We start from the raw sequence: 19,086 nt of genomic DNA, 5'->3' as shown, positions 1-19,086 counted from the left end.
TCAGGTATTTGTTAGGATACTTGAGTTGTGTATCATTCTTGAATATAACCAATCCTGTTTTAAGCATACCCTACATTCGTATTAGGGATGTTTAACTGATTAACCAATTAAAAAAGGGTGTAGGCCAATTAAAGTGCAGATGGATTGACTTTCCCAGCAGCCCTCCCCTCCCACCTGGGGCATCCCAGAGAATGTGGCTTCTCCAGTTAACCATTAACGTCACTGGTTCATATATGTAATTGTGCACATGTACTTCCTACTGCCTTAGTGATTGGCTTTTTTGGTGTATCTGAGACAGACTGCATTACAGTCTATTGATTTTTATTGCATTGAGTGCATTGATTTTATAAATGCTTGCTTACAGGTGTGTGTAGTAGGGCTATGACACAAGGAGGGCAAAGCTGTGTATCGTATGGACTGAAATTTTTAAGTTCTCTCTGTTTTGTAGAACAACTGCAAAAATCTCATCCTGTAACTTGATCATAAGCAATATTTGCAAGGATAAATGGCTTCACTTATGAGTCACAGAGAGGCAACAGTGACTGTTGGACCATAATATGGGTATTGAGTATCTTGGAGAGAAATTGCCACCACTAAACTGAGTGCAGCAAATGTAGCATAGAAAATTCATTGGTAGATTTAAGACCAGAAGGCACCAAAAGATCATCTAGTCTGTGTCCTTCCAGATAACACAGGCCATGTAACTTCATCCACTTTACTCCTGTAAAGTGCCAGAAATCTGGATATTCATGTAAATACGGATTCTGGAAATGTTTTTGATTTTTTTTTTTACTAATTAACTCCTTTACAACTTCTTTCTCTCCTACGGATTTTTGCAATTGACCCATTATTCCCTTATAATTTTTAAATCAAGAATTTAAAGGCACATGCAGGGAGGTTGACAGAGTTACTGGTCCTTGGGCAATGGGAGTGGAGCCTGCTCCACACTCCCGGAAGGGTGGGGAAGGACCTCAAGTGGAAGGGCCAGGGCTGGGAGCAGCCAGCCCTCACTGCCACCTGAAACATGCTGGCCCTGCCCCCCCCCCCCCCGCCCAGCCCTCATGTCAGTGCAAAATGGGGCTCTGGAGTGTGCCATCCGGCCACTGTGGTGGCAATTTAAAAGAACCCAGGGGATCCTATGAGACAGAAGTTCCCAAGTGTTAGCAACCTGAATACCCCTGCTCCTTCTACATGGTCTCACCTTAGCTCATGCCATCTCTTCCCTCTCCCCCTCATCACTTGCGCTTCCCCAGCCTCCCTCACTTGACTAGGCTGGGGAAAGAGGTTACACCGCAGGAGGCAGTGGAGGCTGTGGGGTGGTGGGGTGGGGTGAAATTAAGGTGTTGTGGGGGTGGGGTGTTTATGGCATAAACCAACAGCAGCTGAGGGTTTGGGCTCTGGAAGGGAGTTTGGGTTCAGGATGTGGGCTCTGGGCGGTGGTAGAAGCTTGGGGTGCACAGTGGGACAAAGGCTTTGGGAAGGTGGCTTTTGTTTTGGTTTGTTTTTTTGTTGTCTGTGATGCAGATTATGGGCTGAAGTAGGGGGCCGATGTGAAGGAGGGAGTAAGAGGGCTCAGTCTCTGGCCATGCAGCACTTACCTTGGATGTTCCCAGAAGTAATGGACAGGTCACTCTGGCGGTGGCTCCTAACAGAGCAGGTCAGGGCACCACCTACACAGCTCCTCTTGGCTATAGCGCCTGGCCAGTAGAAGCTGCAGAGTTGGTGCTTGGGGCAAAGGCAGTGTGTAGCGACCCCTGCCTCTCCCAGCCTCCTAGGCACAGAAGGGGTGTGTCAGCTGCTTTCAGGACTGGCGTGGAGCTGGAGTGGGTAGGAAGACTGCCTTAGCTGTGCTGTGCTGCCAGCCATTTAGCTTGAAGGAAGTGCTCGGAGGTAGGGAGCAGAGGGATTGATCGGTGACCCTCAGGGACCCCCCAATGGTCCACAGACCCCAGTTTGAGAAACATTGCTATAAGAGATTTTAACTAATAAATAATTAGGACTTAAAATGCCTAACTTCCAGGAAAAGGCTTTATTTCTTGCCTTGTTGACAGGAATTTCCCTAATAGTGTTGACTTTCGTAAATAAAAACAAGTGGAAATAACTTGCAATAATCCCAGGTAAATGGATGCAGAAGGTCACCAGTGGGAAACTATGTAGGCAGATACAGCCGAAAGAGAACCTGCTGCAGAAGGTTATAAAATGGAAGCTACAACTATTTGGACATATTTGCAGAATGAATGACAAACAAAAAATCAAGTCCCTAGTATTCCGCATAATGGATGGTTCGAATAGGGAGGCAGACCCCACAGAGAATGGATAGGTGATGTAGTAGATTGATGCGGAGCTAGTCTACAGAAACTAAGCCACTCTGCACTGGATAGGGAAAGATGGAAGGAAATAGTGAGAGACACATCAGACACCAGTGGGTACTGAGCCCATGGTTGATGATGATGATGATGAAATGTTTCAGATTCTGTGTTTACTGCTCTCCATCCACTACTCATGTTTCCCAGCTCTGTATATGCTTCTAACAATATGTTAGGAACATGAAAGTAACAGTTTTATATGTAATGGGTAGCACTGTCTAGAAAACACCTGAATTACTTGAATGGAGGATAAACGGTTTAAAAAAAAAACCCTAATGATTGTATTTTGATGAGTTCTCCTAGCCAGTCTTGTTCCCCACCGTGTAATGCCCACTCATTCTTACACTGGTGAAATTCAAGTGCAGGCAGTCGACTTCCACAGGGCATAAAACCAGTGTAGGAGGACAGAGAGTCAGACACAGTGAATAAATACAGATATTTTAAAAAAAATCTTTAACTTCTGATACATAGTGCAGCAACAATAATGTAAAAATAAGCGCATGCATCCTGAAGTATTTTGCCTTTTGGCAACTCCATCCTGCATAATGATTTTGAAAGGAAATAATTTAGCTAATGAGGGATTACCTTATTTGTTTTTCCTTGAAGAATTGCCTTTTGTGTGCTCATATGAGCTCAGCACACCAATCTGACAACTTACCAGTGTCTTAAACCCTCCCTTAAAAACCAAACAGGTAAAAGCCATTCCTCACTAGGCTGGTTCCTGATACAGCTGTAATGCCAGAAAATTAAGCACTCAGGCCTGATGCTGTTAAAATTAGAATGGCTAAAACATTTTGAATTGTCCCTCCCTCCTTCCGCCAGTTCTAGTCAGAAGAAAGCTGTTCCAGGTTATACTTTGGTCGGGCATGACTTGCCCTTATCTATTTTAAGTGCATCCCTTATTCAGGACTATGCCCTAAATCAATCTGATTAGTTTCTTTGAGATAACTGGCTCTGTGGATAGGGGAAAAATCAATGGATGTGATTTATCTTGACTTTAGCAAAGCTTTTGATACAGTCTCCCACAATATTCTTGTCAGTAAGTTAAAGGAATGTGGATTGGATAAATGGACGGTAAGATGGATAGGAAGCTGGCTATAAGGTCGGGCCCAGTGGGTAGTGATGAACAGCTTGATGCCAGGATGGCAGTTGGTTTCCAGTGGAGTGCCCCAAGATTCAGTTCTGGGTCCTGTTCTGTTCAACATATTTATCAATGTCCTGGATGAGGGGTTGGATGGCACCCTCAGCAAGTTTTACGGATGACCCTAAGCTAGGGGGAGAGGTAGATACGCTGGAGAATAGGGTCCAGAGTGACTTATACAAATTGGAAGACTGGGCCACAAGAAATCTGATGAGGTTCAATAAGGACAAGTGCAGAGTCCTGCACTTGGGACGGAAGAATCCCAAGCATTGTTACAGGCTGGGGTCCGACTGGCTTAGTAGTAGTTCTGCAGAAAAGGACCTGGGAGTTGTAGTGGACGAGAAGCTGGACATGAGTCAACAGTGTGCCATTGTAGCCAAGAAGGCTAATGGCATATTAGGTTGCATCAAGAGGAGTGTTGCTAGTAGATCCAGAGAAGTGATTATTCCTCTTTATTCGGCTTTGGTGAGGCTGCATCTGGAGTACTGTGTCCAGTTCTGGGCCCCCAGTTATAGGAAGGATGTGGATGCACTGGAGAGGATCCAAGGGGAGGGTGACCAAAATAATTAGGGGGCTGGAGCATATGACCTATGAAGAAAGGTGTAGCCAGACAGAGCCCCCCCACACCTTTGCTATACTCCGTCTTGCTTTCCTTAGGTGCTTCAGGCACGAAAGGGTTAAAAGGAACAGCCCAGCCTTGGAATGCCGAGAGCACAGATGTGCTTATCTCCTGGCATGAATCTTTGATGCTCTGGAGCAAGAGCCAGACTGACCCTGAATGGGCCAAAACCAGACAAGAAAGGACAACGGACTAACAAACCGCCAGGGCCTCGGGCTGCCCTTGGCTGGTACCGGTGATTAATACGCCCACTTGGTCCCAGACGGATGAATCTCCAGCCCATTTAAAAAAAAATGCCCTAAATTGTCTCCACCTCACAGGTGCTAACTAAGCCCTTGAACTCCCTGTGAGAAGCAGCATCATGGGATGATTTAATTCAATTGGCGCCTTTTAGATAAGGAAGAAGCGTACGTGACCCAAGAGATATAAGAGGAGGGTCTGGCAGACCCCTTTTTGAGCTCCAGTTACCTTTGCCTGCCGGACAGGAGGGGTTTTGCCTCCCGAGGTCCCAGGAGATGCCCGTTTCCCTGAAAAAAGGGGAAAAGATTTCTTCCCAAGGGATTGAGAGAAGATTCTGGCCATGCCACATTGGTAACGCAGGGGTGAGCATAAGACCTGCTAGGTCTTTTACCTTTTGCTTTTGCATGCATTTAACAAGTATAGATCTATGAATTAAAGCGTATGCTAGCTATTTGTAATCAAAGTATAAACCTTGTAACCATAAGAGCTTAACTCATTAGTTAAATAAACAAAGTAATTGGTTGAGTGGTAACCTGACTCCTCCTGTTACTGTGCAAACCGAACACAAAACGAAGAGCCCAGCTGCTTTTCAGCTGTAACAGCTGGTCACTGGTGGGGCATATTGAGAGCCAAGCACTGAGTCGTGCTGCCTCCACGGAGCAGGCTTTTGGGGCACCTGTCAGCCTTTCTGGCTGTCCGCTGCAAAGGGACTCCGTCCTAGCAGTTAGACTCCATGTGAGGACCTTGGGGCATCCGTCAGCCTGCCCGGGCTGCCTGCTGTGAAGAGACTCTGTCCTAGCAGTTGAAGACTTGGATGAAAACAAGGGCATAGGTGGTATCCCACCCAACCATTGGCTAACAAAAGGTTGAGGGAATTGGGTCTGTTTAGTCTGCAGAAAAGAAGACTGAGGGGGGATTTGATAACAGCCTTCAACTTACTGAAAGGAAGTTGCAAAGAGGCTGGAGAGATGCGGTTCACAGTGGTCACAGATGGCAGAACATGGAACAATGGTCTCAAGTTGTGGTTGGGAAAGTCCAGGTTGAACGTTTAGGAAAAACTTTTTCAGTAGGAGGGTGGTGAAGCATTGGAATGGTCTTCCTAGGGAAGTAGTGGAGCCTCCATTCCTGGAGGTGTTTAAGTCTCAGTTCAACAAAGCCCTGACTGGGCTGATCTGATGGGGTTTGGTCCTGCCTTGGGCAGGGGGCTGGACTTGATGGCTTCTTAGGTCTCTTCCAGCTCTATTGTTCTATGATCTGTAAGCTCAAGTGTTGAGGAACCCGATTAGGCTAAATTTGAGGGAGGGAAAATCATGAAAATAACAGTCCTGTTGCTTTTGTTTGCGGTGGTGTTATTTTGTTTGTTTGGTGCTACAAAAGTTATGGAGTAGACAGGCCCCAGCACTGAGAAATTTACCATCAGAGATTATATGATAAACCTAAGGCATTCCATGGAATAGTGAACAGGGGGATAGAGAAATGCACATCACCGTGGGAAACCTAGAGTAGAGAGCTTGCTTCAATACATACTGAAAACAAGGTATCCTGGCAGAAGAGGAATGGTAATGGCTCACAGCAGTCTAGCTGTACTTTTATTTATAAACTAGCAGATCTACCTGGCATTGCTTGAAACCGTAGCTTGATTAGGGTTTTCTGGTGTTTGTTTGTTTGTTTGTTTGTTTTTAAATAAAAGGAAAATGTACATGCTTTATTTAAATGATTGTATTTTTCAAAGAATACAATGTTCTTTTTAGGAAGTTAATTTTTATTTTAGATTTCTTAAAAAAGGATTGTTAAAATTTGTCTTAATTTTTTTAATTTTTTTTTGAAAAACATGGGAATTCCATCAAGTGTGCTTTTTCTTTATCCTTATAAATTCTTGTCGTTGACTATGCTTTAACAAAAAAAGGGTTATAGTCAATTTGGTTTCCAATGACATTTTCTTCTGGTTTTCAAACTTTAAGCATTGATTTAGCTGTGCCAAAACAGAGCACTACTCTACTATTCTCTATTGCATCCCTTTTCTGTAAAGTTTATTGAGAAGCAATCCTATTCCAGGTTCATCTTACTTTTCTGGCTCATCTTGGTTCAGTCACTCTCAACATTGGCTCATTTATTTCAGTTGTGAGAACTGGACTTGATTTGGTGATTCCTGAGAAGCAATCTCCTTGCAGGCACATCCAATTTTCCCGGCCCAACCAAGCCCTTATGTTGCTTTGTTATGATAAGAGGAAGCTGTAAGCTGAATTTGGTGGCCCTAGCTCATACGTTTTTGGATGAGTTCTTGATCAGACAGACAAACTCAGTCTAAAATATAGAGTACACTAGAAGATTTATCTGGTGTTGCTCAGGTCTTTAACTCAATTTCTGTTTTTTAGAAAATAAAATGGAAATATACGTGCTCATTTAAATTATTGTTCTGTGGTTGGGCTGGGGATGAGGGGTTCAGTATGGAGGATGCCCTTATGGGAGAGGACTACCTCTCTCACTGCAGCAGCTTGGGGCCAGGCAAGAAGCACGTCTCCATGGCCAATGGGCACTGCCAGGGGGAGGGGTGCGTATGCCCCAGCTGGGGCAGGTCCAGATTTGTGTACCCCGTGTGCTCCCCAGCCAGAGTGAGAAATGAAGCAAAATGTGCACTTTCCCCTCTCCCCCCAACAAAGGGGACCAGCCAGGAATGCCCCTATATGAACCGGGGGTGGGGGGCTTAGTCCCCTCCACTCCCTCCCTAAAGGGCACCTGAGGGTTGGGAGGTTTGAGTTTGGGGCAGTTCCAAGGGGGTTCCACCAGCCAGCCCTTTTCTCTTTTCTATGTGTGTTTTTGTAAGAAATCCCATTCCTAACACAAGCAAACCTTTGCTTTCTTTAAACTTTAATGAGAGAACGCTGTAGACCTAATTTGGCTGTCCTAGCACTTAACATTTGGGAGGAGTTCTTGAACAGACACTGTCCCAAATCTATAGTACATAATACGCTTAGTGGTTCACTGTTTAAAGCTCTTACATTACATATCATGGACAGCATTGTCTGTATAAACTTGATTATTTTTAGAAGGATTGTATGTACTATGCAGTTTACCACTACTATGGGGAAAAATTCTATTTCTAAAGGCTGACATAAACACTGGCATCTGAATGCCCATTCAGGCATTGTAATAACAGATGCAATGTCATCTTGGATATATATGTAAATACATTGTCTGAAGAATTATTCATGTTCCCTTGTTTCAGTGTGTGCCTCACCTGCAGAGGCAAGTTTGTGGTCACTGAAATACTGCTTTCAATTCTAATTCCTGTTTTCTCTTTTTTTTTTTTTTCAGTCCACAGCCATGAGTGAACCCCAGTGCTACTACAATGAAAACATTGCCTTCTTTTATAACCGGAGTGGAAAATATTTAGCCACTGAATGGAACACTGTCAGCAAGCTTGTGATGGGACTAGGTATTACCGTGTGTATCTTCATCATGCTGGCCAACCTCTTAGTTATGGTGGCTATTTACGTCAACCGTCGCTTCCACTTTCCTATTTATTACTTAATGGCCAACTTAGCTGCTGCAGACTTCTTTGCAGGACTAGCTTATTTTTACCTAATGTTTAACACGGGACCCAACACTAGAAGATTGACTGTGAGCACCTGGCTTCTTCGCCAGGGACTTATTGACACTAGCCTAACAGCCTCTGTAGCCAATTTGTTGGCCATTGCTATTGAGAGACACATCACAGTCTTCCGAATGCAACTGCATACTCGGATGAGCAACCGACGAGTGGTGGTAGTAATTGTTGTCATCTGGACTATGGCCATTGTCATGGGTGCTATACCAAGCGTTGGCTGGAACTGTATCTGTGATATCACTCACTGCTCCAATATGGCACCACTCTATAGTGACTCTTACTTGGTTTTTTGGGCTGTTTTCAACCTGGTCACTTTTGTGGTCATGGTGGTCCTATATGCTCATATCTTTGGCTACGTTCGCCAAAGGACTATGAGAATGTCCCGGCACAGTTCTGGGCCCCGCAGAAATCGGGACACCATGATGAGTCTTCTGAAGACGGTGGTCATTGTGCTTGGTGAGTGTCTACTTCAAACAAAATTGTTCCTCTTTGTTTCCCGTAATGTAACACTTAATTAGTGGAAGAAGCTAACTGGAACGTGTGTGCCCAACCTTCCCACTGGTCCATTATACATTTTGGGGAAATGGGAGATTGAGAAAGCAAGCATGGGAACACCAAATGGTCATACTACCCTGGGAGTTATTGATGGTGGTTACAGCTGAACCTCAATCATTCTATAATGTACCTTCGGTCCTAGCAATATAATTGCGTTAGAAATATAGTGTTATGCAGAAGCAGCTTCACTTACATTTCCTGGTCTCTTATAAGTTCCCCCCAGGTGTACACTCTGTCATAGAAACTTATCCCCTGCATACCTACCTGGTGCCAGGCCTGTGTATGTGGTTGAGCAAGGCATCTGTAACATTGAAGTGACTCAAAAGTAGCTACTACTTGCCACATGATTTCCCTGTGCCAGATAAGCACCCGCTGAGTTTCGCTTTTGTTGCTTAAGAAATGGTACATTCTGAGAGGTGTCTGTTGCCATATTTGGAGATAATCAAGATGATAAATATTTGATTTAATTCTGTAGCATAAAACCATTCCCTCTGTTCAGTGACAAAATCTATTAAATCTCATTCAGTGAAGTGAAAATGTGTCTAGCTAGGTTCAGGAGTCTGTCATATGAGGTTCATATACATAGACATCTTTGTTACATTAACATAAATTGATGGAAGTTTATATTTAACTGCTTATGGACTAATCTTGGTACAAGAGACAAGAAGCTGTGCTTTAGTTCATTAGTACAAGCAGGTAAGCAGCATGCTGACTTAGCAAATATTTTGGCAGAGGAGCAAATGTGTGTGTGATGGCAAGAAGAAGCTGGAAATTTACCAGCAACCCATGTTACTGTGTTATCTGTTTCTGTGCATCATTAAGTTTTGCTTTTCTCTCTAGAGTTGAAACAAAATGTTTTGAGTATTGAGTGGAGAAGGATGAAGTAGGTACATTTTCCCTTTGACTCCTGGACCTCCTTTTCACCAAATTCAGACAGGCACGTGAGGTTCAGAAGAAAGCTTCAGCTTTGAGCGTATCTTCAGAAAGCAAATCTGTGATTTTTTTTCCCTTTTGGAGGCATTGCCACTCTTTCCAACTGTGTAGCAGTAAAGTGTTTCTTGTCAAGTAGCTGTCTGGTTTTTCTCTTAAGCCAGGCAAATAGTAAACTTTTTGTTATCAGTGTTTTGAAATGGTTTAAAAAAAACCTCAGTAAATCTCATTTGATCATTTAATATCAGTTATGCGAAGGACTAAGATTGTCTGCACAGGTTAAGGTCAGAGGATATCTCTCACCACCTTCTCCTTTCTCCTCACAGATCAATGAAAAGTCTATGCTGAAGACCTGAGCATTAATTAGATACAGCATGCCCTGAATAGAAAAGGTTGACCTGAGAACTTAAGCTGTCTTCTCTCCTAGGGCATTGCTAAAACAGTAGAAAGAACTCAGATGGTTAATTAGCATAAACCATGCTAATTTAATGTCACTGTTAGTATCTTTAAATAGTAACCACCATGACTCCTTGTTATGTTGTTGTAAATAATCATTGTCAGCACTGCAGGCAGCATGTGCAGCTTGCTACATAATTTGAACAGGTTCATAGCACTTCCCTTATTGATTCCATAACAGTGCTGACATCCCTTCATGTTGTTCTCTCTGCATGCACTCAATCTTAGGCCATGTCTACACTTACCAGTTTAGAGTGGCACAGCTGTACCATATAACTGTGCCACTGTAAAACCACTTGTGTTGCTGCATTATGCTGACGGCTGGGTGGTCTCCTGTCAGCATAGTAAAACCCACTGAATGAGTGGCAGAACGAGAGCATCTCCCATACAGTATCTGCACGAGTGTTGTACGCTCAGGGGAGTCATTTATTCACACACCAGAGCAACAAAAGTTTTGCCAACGTCCATGCTATCATAAATGTGGCGTTAGTCCCATAAAACATTTCTTGAAGTCTTATAAAATTGCTTTCCTTAGAAAGCAATAATAAATGCAGGTCTCCATTTCCTAGCACTTAACTATGTGCTGTTAGTGTGTTTTTACTGCATCACCAACACTTCTATGGAATATGTGTCCTGTGTATAACAGGATATTAAGTATAATACTTGAAGTAGCCTTTTTAAAGTAGATTCAATGCTTGCATGAAAAGCAGAAGCTGCAATTATACTTGCTAGTACAATCCAATAGGGCTGTGAATCTTCATGGTCCAGGGTATTGGGCTGGCTAACAGCTGAGATCAGGAAGGAAGCCATACCACTCTACAGGATGTAGTATTGCAACTGGGTATATTTATGGGGAACTTCTTCTGAAGTATAAGATGCTGGTTATTGTCAGGACCAAAGGACTGACGTAGGTTAGACCACCAGCCTGTTCCAGTTGTTTTCCTTATCCGTAGAAGCCAATTGAAAGCCAATACTCAGCAGCCATAGCCGCACAGTTGTTAAAACTGTCACCTTTGTGGCAATGGTTTGCAAATGTTCATTCCATGGTGATTAGATATGAGGCAAACATATGTCTATCTTGGGTCTCTGAAGTTAGCCACCAAGGCCCAGTTTAGCAAAGCACTTAAGTGTGTGTTTAAATTCCATTGCATCTTAAGCACGTTTTTAAGTTCTTTACTGACTCAGGGCCTGAAATAGTTTGAATGGTTTTCATAGACATAGACAGTCACCAACACTGAGTGCCTCTGAAAATCAGCTCAGTTGCCTACATATCAGACATGGACTTCGATTTCCAACTTTCAAAGCTCAGTTGAAAAACTTTGGCCTCCAGATTCTCGCTTCTGGGTTTGCTTTCCTGGAGTTCTCTGAGTTATTCCGTAGTATTAGGGACAAAAGTTTGGTGGCGTGGATTAATGGTGACCCTTCAGCCAGTGAGTGATGTCTCTTCTGCAGCAATTGCACAACAAATAGAGGTAAAAGTTCCTAGCTGGGTTTTCCAATGAGACTTTCAAAGCATAGGTTTTTACAGTTGCACTCTATTATTTACCAGTATTGGCCTCAAACAGGAGGGAGGGAGGAAAGTGAAAGGAGATAATGTAATCATCCTTACTTCTATAGGCTTTTAGGCCTGGTTGCAAATGTTCATGGTGAGTGGAATGAGCTTGATTTCAATTACAGTGGCTTCCAATTGTCTCTCTTCTATAGGAAATCTACTGCTTGATGACACTAGAGGAAAATTGCTGGAGTTGGTTTCCCAGACTTGGGATGAGAGGTTTTCAGACCCATGTGGAAAAGTGTATGGAATGTTTATCTTCATGCTACTTGGCTCTTTCCAAATTAGCCTTCTCTTTCTGCATCAGTAAATTATTCAGAAGAGGAGAACTCTGGGCTTTCATGGTGGTCTAGCTATCAGTGCAATGCACTGCATTAAAGTCTGAGGCAGAGCTCAGCCACTGTGCAGAAAGAGGAAAGGAAGTACCTAGATTTTATTCTCAAAAGACCTGAGGAAGTAGGGCTTATCCATGAAAACTCATTACTTAATAAATTGTTAGTCTTTCAGGTACTACAGGACTGCTTGTTATTGTGAAGCTACAGACTAACATGACTCCCCCTCTGAATCAAAAGATGCTGTCACCTGAAATTCCTTCCAACAGACTCAAGAATGCAGCTGGTGCATGCTAGTCCTCTTGATCTGGAATATTGGGTTTGCTCGGAAAAGAGTTGATTGGGGGGAATGGGGTGGGGGGGGAAGGGAGGTAAAGTGAGGCTCAGAATGAAAAAGGAGGGGGTGGAAGAACGGGCTGTAGAGGAACCCTCAAATCTACAAACACTTCAAAGAGAAGTAATGTTGATCTTGTTTTCTAGCCCCCTGAGTCTGTAAATAACCACCCCATCAGTCAGTTAACAAGGGATTCTTTCACTTCATTTCTAAACTTGCATAAACTGGGTTTTCTGCAGTTAGCCCCTTGCTAGTCAGAGGAAAACCCCCTCCAGTGAATGTAGAGTTTTTTTTTCATTTGGCCTTCCTGCTGTTTCAAGGAAACAGGTATAAACGAAAGAATTTCTTGTTTATCAGCCCCAGTAAATGCCTGATGCTATGATCCCCTCATCTCATTGCCTTGCTCCAGGAGGACAGCCACCAAAAAGAAAGAAAATGCTCTTCTGATGGCTATGCTGTCAGCATGTGTGAGGTGGAATCCAAATGAGTTGCATAAGAGGACTCATTGTTTTCCTAATGACTAAGAAGGGTTGAAGTTCTGGCTGGAGCCATCGGGTGCTGGCACACTGCGTCATCCCACAGAGCTGCTAGGATGTTGAATCCTAGGACTGAGTCAAAGCAGAAAACAGATCTTTTTTCCTCTTTTCATGCCCTTTTGTATTTTTTCCTTGAGTAAAATATTTTAAACAGAAGGAAGTGATTTCATAGATGAGTCCTTTTAACAAAGCTCCTTTTGAAATCTCTAATGTAACAAGAACATAAAGCTCTTTCTCCGTAATATATCTTTTTTGCTCAGGGGTTTTCACAGAATTGATTCATATAACAAACAGATGTAAAATTGGGTCTCTGGCAAAGACTCGGGTCATACCAAAAGCATTTCATAATTACAATGTGTGGTATTAAAGTAGAAAAGGAAGTTTGAAGAAAGAACCTAGCTGATGCAAAAAAGCTTAAAATTGGCACCTTTTCCTCATTATTGATAGTGTTCAAACACTTTTTTTAGGGTGATGTTAAACCAGTTTTCCTGTTGGGTTTTAGTTAGGGTTATCTCAATCTTCTTCACTAGCCAAATTCAGGGCTGGAAACATTCACTCCGGTATGAGGAAGCCCTTTATCAAAGTTCTGAAGTGAGAGAGCTGTGTTCAAATCCTACCATCAGTTTAAACTTGACTGTCCTTCGAATAGGGTGACCATATGTGACCAATCTGATTAGCTCTGTGGATATGGGGAAGTCAGTGGATGTGATATGCCTTGACTTCAGCAAACTTTTGATACAGTCTCCCGCAACATTCTTGCCCATAAGTTAAGGAAATATGGATTGGATCTTTGGACTATAAGATGGATAGAAAGCTAGCTTGATGGTCGGGCCCAACAGATGGTGGTCAATGGCTCAGTATCTGGATGGCGGTTGATTTCAAGCGGAGTGCCGCAAGGCTCAGTTCTCGGGCCGGTGTTCAACATCTTTATTGATGACCTGTATGAGGGGCTGGACTGCACCCTCAGCAAGTTTGTGGATGACCCAAAACTAGGGGAAGAGGCAGATACATTGGAGGGTGTAGAGAGAGAGAGAATCCAGAGTGACCTGAATAAATTGGAGGATTGGGCCAAAAGAAATCTGATGTGGTTCAACAAGAAGTGTAGAGTCCCACATCTGAGGCAGAAGAATCCAAAGCATAGTTATAGGTTGGAGACTGACTGGCTAAGCAGCAGGGCAGCAGAAAAGGACCTAGAGGTGGGGTTATGGTGGATGAAAGGTTGGCTATGAGTAAACAGTGTGCCCTTGTAGCCGAGAAGGCTAACGTCATGCTAGGGTGCATTAGAAGGAGCATTTCGAGCAGATCTAGAAAAATGGTTTTTCCCCTCTATTCGGCACTGGTAAGGCTACATCTGGAGTATCGTGTCCAGTTTTGGGCCCCCCTGTATAAAAAGGTTGTGGATGTGCTGGAGCAAGTTCAGCAGAGGGCAACAAAAATGATTAAGGGGCTGGAGCACAAGACCTATGAGGACAGGCTGAGGGATTTGGGCTGGTTTAGTTTACAGAAGAGAAGACTTAAGGGTGACTTTAATAGCAGCCTTCAACTTCCTGAAGGGGAGCTCTAAAGAGGAGGGTGAGAAACTGTTCTCAGTGCTGTCAGATGGCAGAACAAGGAGTAATGACCTGAAGCTAAAGAAGGAGAGGTGTAGGTTAGATATTAGGAAAAACTACTTCACCAGGAGAGTGGTGAAGCATTGCAATGCGTTGCCTAGAGATATGGTGGATTCTCCATCCCTCAAGGTTTTAAGTCCCAGCTTGACAAGGTCCTGCCTGGGATGACTTAGTGGGTGGTTGATCCTGCTTGAAGCAGGAGGCTGGACCAGGTGACCTGAGGTCCCTTCCAGCCCTATGATTCTATATCTCCCTGTCCCAAATACAGGTCAGGGAGATAGGGGCGGCTCCTCCAACCCCGGAGGGCCATGAAGGAAGCGGCAGCTGCTGGCGCTCCCAGGGAGCCTGGGGAAGCTGGCCAGAGCTCCCCAGGAGCCCTGGGGAAGCCACAGCTGCCAGCCTCCCTGGGAGCCCTGGGGAAGCAGCAGCTGCCCATGGTCCCCCTGCTTCTTCGAGGCTGGGGGCAGGGGGCAGGGGCAAATATGGGAGAATTCGTTCCTTTAAAAAAAAAAAGTTGGGACACTTTTTTGGTGTCTCTAATACGGGGCTGTCCTGCCCAGGATAGGACAGAGGGTGATCCAACCTTTTGAAAAATCATTCCCAGCAAAATTGTCTTTTAATGCTATTTAGATGTCTAAGTATTCAGCTAGGTTCTGAATGGACTTTCCTAAACCAATGGGAGCTTACGTACTTTGATGACTAAATACATTTAAAAATCTATCCCGTAATCTGTTTCTCAGTTTCATGAGCAAAAAAACTGTCTTGCCTATTTACGATGTTAGCTGTTCATGGCAGTGACTGTCTAGCTCTCCATAGTCTCTCGGGTATTACAAATGAACTAACGGTGAGGGTCACAGTGCACATTTCAGTGTGCAGCCTCATTGTAGGGTATCCATAATGCGGTGTTGTATTGTGACTCTGCTTTGGTAGAAGAGAGTGAGTGGGGCTACTCACGGTAGCAAACGTTACAGCCAGTAGTCAGTTTGCAAAATAGAGCTCTTGTGTCTAGCATCGAAATAATAGTAACAACTCTTCCCAGTTAAATAAGAGAAGTTGCATAAAACTAGGCCGCAAAATTATTCCTCCTTTTTTTAGCCTCCCTGCATGTGCATGGTCAATATTATTTTACCAAAATTAGTTATGTATATTGACTTTAACTCAGTAGCTGCCTTCTGTGACCTAGGTGGAGCAAGCAATAAATTCCTGATTGCTTCTACCGAGATTTCCCTGGGAAATGGAAAAGCAGCACAATGTATCTTCTCTGATGTGTAAGGGCACTGTCAGTTTGAGCAAATTACAAGTTTGATATAACCTGCAATACTTGGAAATAGAGGTGCATGCAGGATTATAATGAATTTTAGTTGTCAACCATTTTGGTGTAAAGTACTGTCATTTTCTCTACATGCACTATCTTCGCTATTACAATGGAGGGATGGTAACAGAGAGAGAACCATGATAGCTGTGTTCTTCAGCCATGTCTGAAGGAGTGGGTCCGTCCCATGAAGTCCACCACCTAATAAATTATTTTGTTAGTCTTTAAAGTGCTACTGGACTGACACTTTGTTACAATGGAGGGATAAATGTGATGGAAACATTTGGAAGTTCAGACTACACAACTGAAAGGGTAGACCTGCTTGTTGATGGGAATGGGCAGTAGGGAAGGGGGGCTCTGCCACAATTATGAATTGCACAGGAGACTTTAAATTTTTTTTTTGTACAGACTTTGAAACGATTTCACAACCAGGGTACCAAATTGAAGTGAAATGCAGCAGACAATCACTAAGTTAATATAATGAGCTCTTATGAACCAAATTAATCCTTGGGAAGGAGGTGGTTTTCATGTTGCTTGGTTAAAGGAATGTAGCAGGAAGTCACCTACTTCTCAACATATGCAGTTGGTTAAAGGAAATTCCAGTGTATTATCAGTAACTTGTCCTCTCGGCAGGTGATTGATTGGTTGACGTGCAGTTGTTATATGATAGAGTGAAAACCAGCCAATACTGCAGAGACAGCCTTTCTTAAAAGGTGTTTTCAGTATGTATGCTATCTGCTGTAACTGGCATACCATTCACGTCACAAGTGTTTCTGCCCATCTCTGTCCTGCATTTAAGAAGTGGTAGTTCAAAATGCAACTCCCATATCATTTAGCAGTTTTTAATGCACTAATTCTCCATGCTGGTGTAGAGATGCAACTGTTATGATGAATGCTCACATTTCATAAGTGCCTGCTACTTCCTCATATCTTAGGGCCATTGACATAACATTTTATTTGCTGGATTTCATTCGTTCTCAGGTGAATGGACTCAGGAGTTGAGGTGAAAGCAATCTTGTCCAGGCAGAGCTTGGCCATGGCTTCACTTAAACTCTGGCAGACCTTCCTTGCCAATAGACAGTTATTTCTACAAGCAAAAGCAAACAGTAAGTTGTAGTAGTGCAACACGTCAATAACAAGCTGTTTTTTGGTAGAGCAGAGCTTTAACTTGGCACTCGGGTTCATCTATTCCTCCTGTCCTTGTAATGGTTGAAACACATGCACTGAAGCCTCAGTATCATTTTCCATGAAATCATTCTTCTTTGCGTATGGCCTGTGTGTCTCAGGTGGCACATGACTAGGATTCACCAGCAGATTTGGTCCACTGGTTGGATGTTTAGTGGCCTAGGTGGGTACTGTCAGCAAGCGTGACAGGAATGTTGATCCATGCCCCCCAAGAGATCATTGAAAACGTGTGTCACTTCTTCACTTTAAAGCACTGTTCTGTTCAGCAGGCCTGTCCTGACTGGGAGAGGGTTATGCGTTTTCTTTTAACGAAGATAGAAAAGGCAGTTGTGGAGTTGGGTGAGGGAGCGCTGCTTCCCACAACCACTCTGCAAAGAGCACCTTTTAAGAACTGGGGTGCTCTTGGAATTGAGAAGCACTGTAGAATCTCTTCCCGTATGAGAGAGTTGTTCATCCTTCGCCAGCCCTATGCAGTAGTGCTGCTTGTGTGTTGACTCAGGCCTAGAGAAAACAAGTTCTGTAAACTCAGGAATTGGCATCAGCAATCTGTCTGACCGTCAATGACTTTCTGTTCTAAAACAGGAGGAACAGTATTTAGTCTCCTGGTGTTTTTAGATAAGTTTATTTTGAAAGTGCATAGACTGTGAACTTAGCCCACGGCTGAGTAAACTGGGAAGTTGCAACTGATGGTCTATAGACTACATTAATCATATCTAATGTATTTCATAAGATCGCATCTCTTCCTGCACTGTACATAGGTATACGTGAAGAATCAATGAGTTTATAACTATTATACCATCAAAGACAATTCTTTATGAAAAAATTAAATTTAAAGATTTTTGCATTTTAATTATTTTTGAGCTGATTTGTGTGTGTGTGGTGTCATTTGAGTTGTCATCATCACTTTCAGAACAATGGTGACTTAATACTGACATACATCTGAAGCTTTGATTGGAAGAAATAACTGCTGTAACTTCTTGCTTTTTATTAAAGATGGTTTATGCTGCTAGATTTATAATTCTGCACTTCAAGTGCTTACTCCTGTTCATCCTAATGTGTATGTGGGTGTGTGCGCTGCATGCATAGTTGCCAGATTTTACCCATAGTGGTACCTGTCGGGTTGGCTGTGGCCCAGATGCCTCTGCCAATGACGCCAGCTTTGGGCTTCTTGATACAGAGGTGATTGAGGAGGCTGACTTGATCATGGATGTTCTTTTGCCCAAGTATCCAGCATGGGTAGCCTTGCCTCTTATCAAGTTTATCCTGGTCACCACCAGGATGCTTTGCCAGACGCCAGCCTCCATTACACCAATGGCAGTACTGCAGAAGGGGTATGAACACATCTGTACACACCCCCAGCCTGGATCACTCATGGTCTAAGCAGTGAACCACCAGGAGCATCAGGGCCAACCTGGACGTATCCCAAAAAATAAAGACACAAAGTTGCTAGACTTAATCGTGGGAAAGATTTATTCTACAGGGGGCTGGGGCAAAAGTGTCTTGGTCCTTGTGGACAGCACTTTAGTGATGTTTTAGATCAACTGACGAGGCAGTGTTTGCTCCTCTCCCTTGTGCCAGAAAGCCATCTCTTTACGGACCTGCACGCTCACTGTGGCATCCGGTTGCAGGTATCTTACCTGCCAGGTATGCAGAATGACCTGGCGGGCCACCTCAGTCAGATGTTTCGGTGCCACAAGTTGGCTCTCCAGGATGTTGCCGTCACCATCTTCCAAGAGCGGGGATCATCCCCAGGTGGACCTGTTTGCGACCTGCTTCAGCAAGAAATGCCCCCAATTCTCTTTCTTCCAGGGCACAGCCAAGGGTTCCTCATGGAGGCCTTCCAGTTAACGTGGATGGGGTAATGTCAGTACAAATTTACCCCATTCCTCTTGAAACTGAAAGTCCTTATGAAAATCTATCAGGACAGAGACGCTATAATTCTCCTAGCTCCTCCTTGGCCCAGACAGCACTGGTACACCATGCTCCTGTTTCTCTTGGTGGTCAAGCCAGTAATGCTTCTCCTGTTTCCCAACTTCCTGATTCAGGGCCATGGTTGGTCACAGCACCCACACCTTGAGTCACTCTCCCTCATAGCTGGAAGATCCATGGCTAAATCACAAGTGCCAATGTGCAGCCCAGGTACAGGATGTCCTAATGGGCCACTGTAAGCCTTTGACGTGGGCCACATAGTCTGCTAAATGGAAGGGTTATATCTGGAGCCCTAGTAAGGAAACCCTTTCCTAGCATGCCACGATTCCTGTCCTTCTGGACTATCTCATCTATCTAAAGCACCAGGGCCTGGATGTGTTGT

General features: G+C 43.8%; 1 protein-coding gene across 2 annotated transcripts in view; it reads left to right on the top strand.

Moving 5' to 3' along the window:
• LPAR1 (lysophosphatidic acid receptor 1) overlaps window positions 1-19,086 on the top strand; it is a 125,226-nt gene that overhangs the window by 56,072 nt on the left and 50,068 nt on the right. For both annotated transcript variants that reach the window (XM_074994041.1, XM_074994042.1), the window contains exon 3: window positions 7,682-8,429. In XM_074994041.1, the coding sequence (XP_074850142.1) occupies window positions 7,682-8,429 (748 nt within the window). The remainder of the gene's footprint in view (window positions 1-7,681; window positions 8,430-19,086) is intronic.

The sequence above is a fragment of the Carettochelys insculpta genome, chromosome 5 (genome assembly GCF_033958435.1).
Source record: "Carettochelys insculpta isolate YL-2023 chromosome 5, ASM3395843v1, whole genome shotgun sequence".
In the NCBI taxonomy this organism is placed as follows: Eukaryota; Metazoa; Chordata; order Testudines; family Carettochelyidae; genus Carettochelys; species Carettochelys insculpta.
Note: the sequence above shows the minus strand (reverse complement) of the source record. Positions and strands in the feature narration are given on the sequence as shown.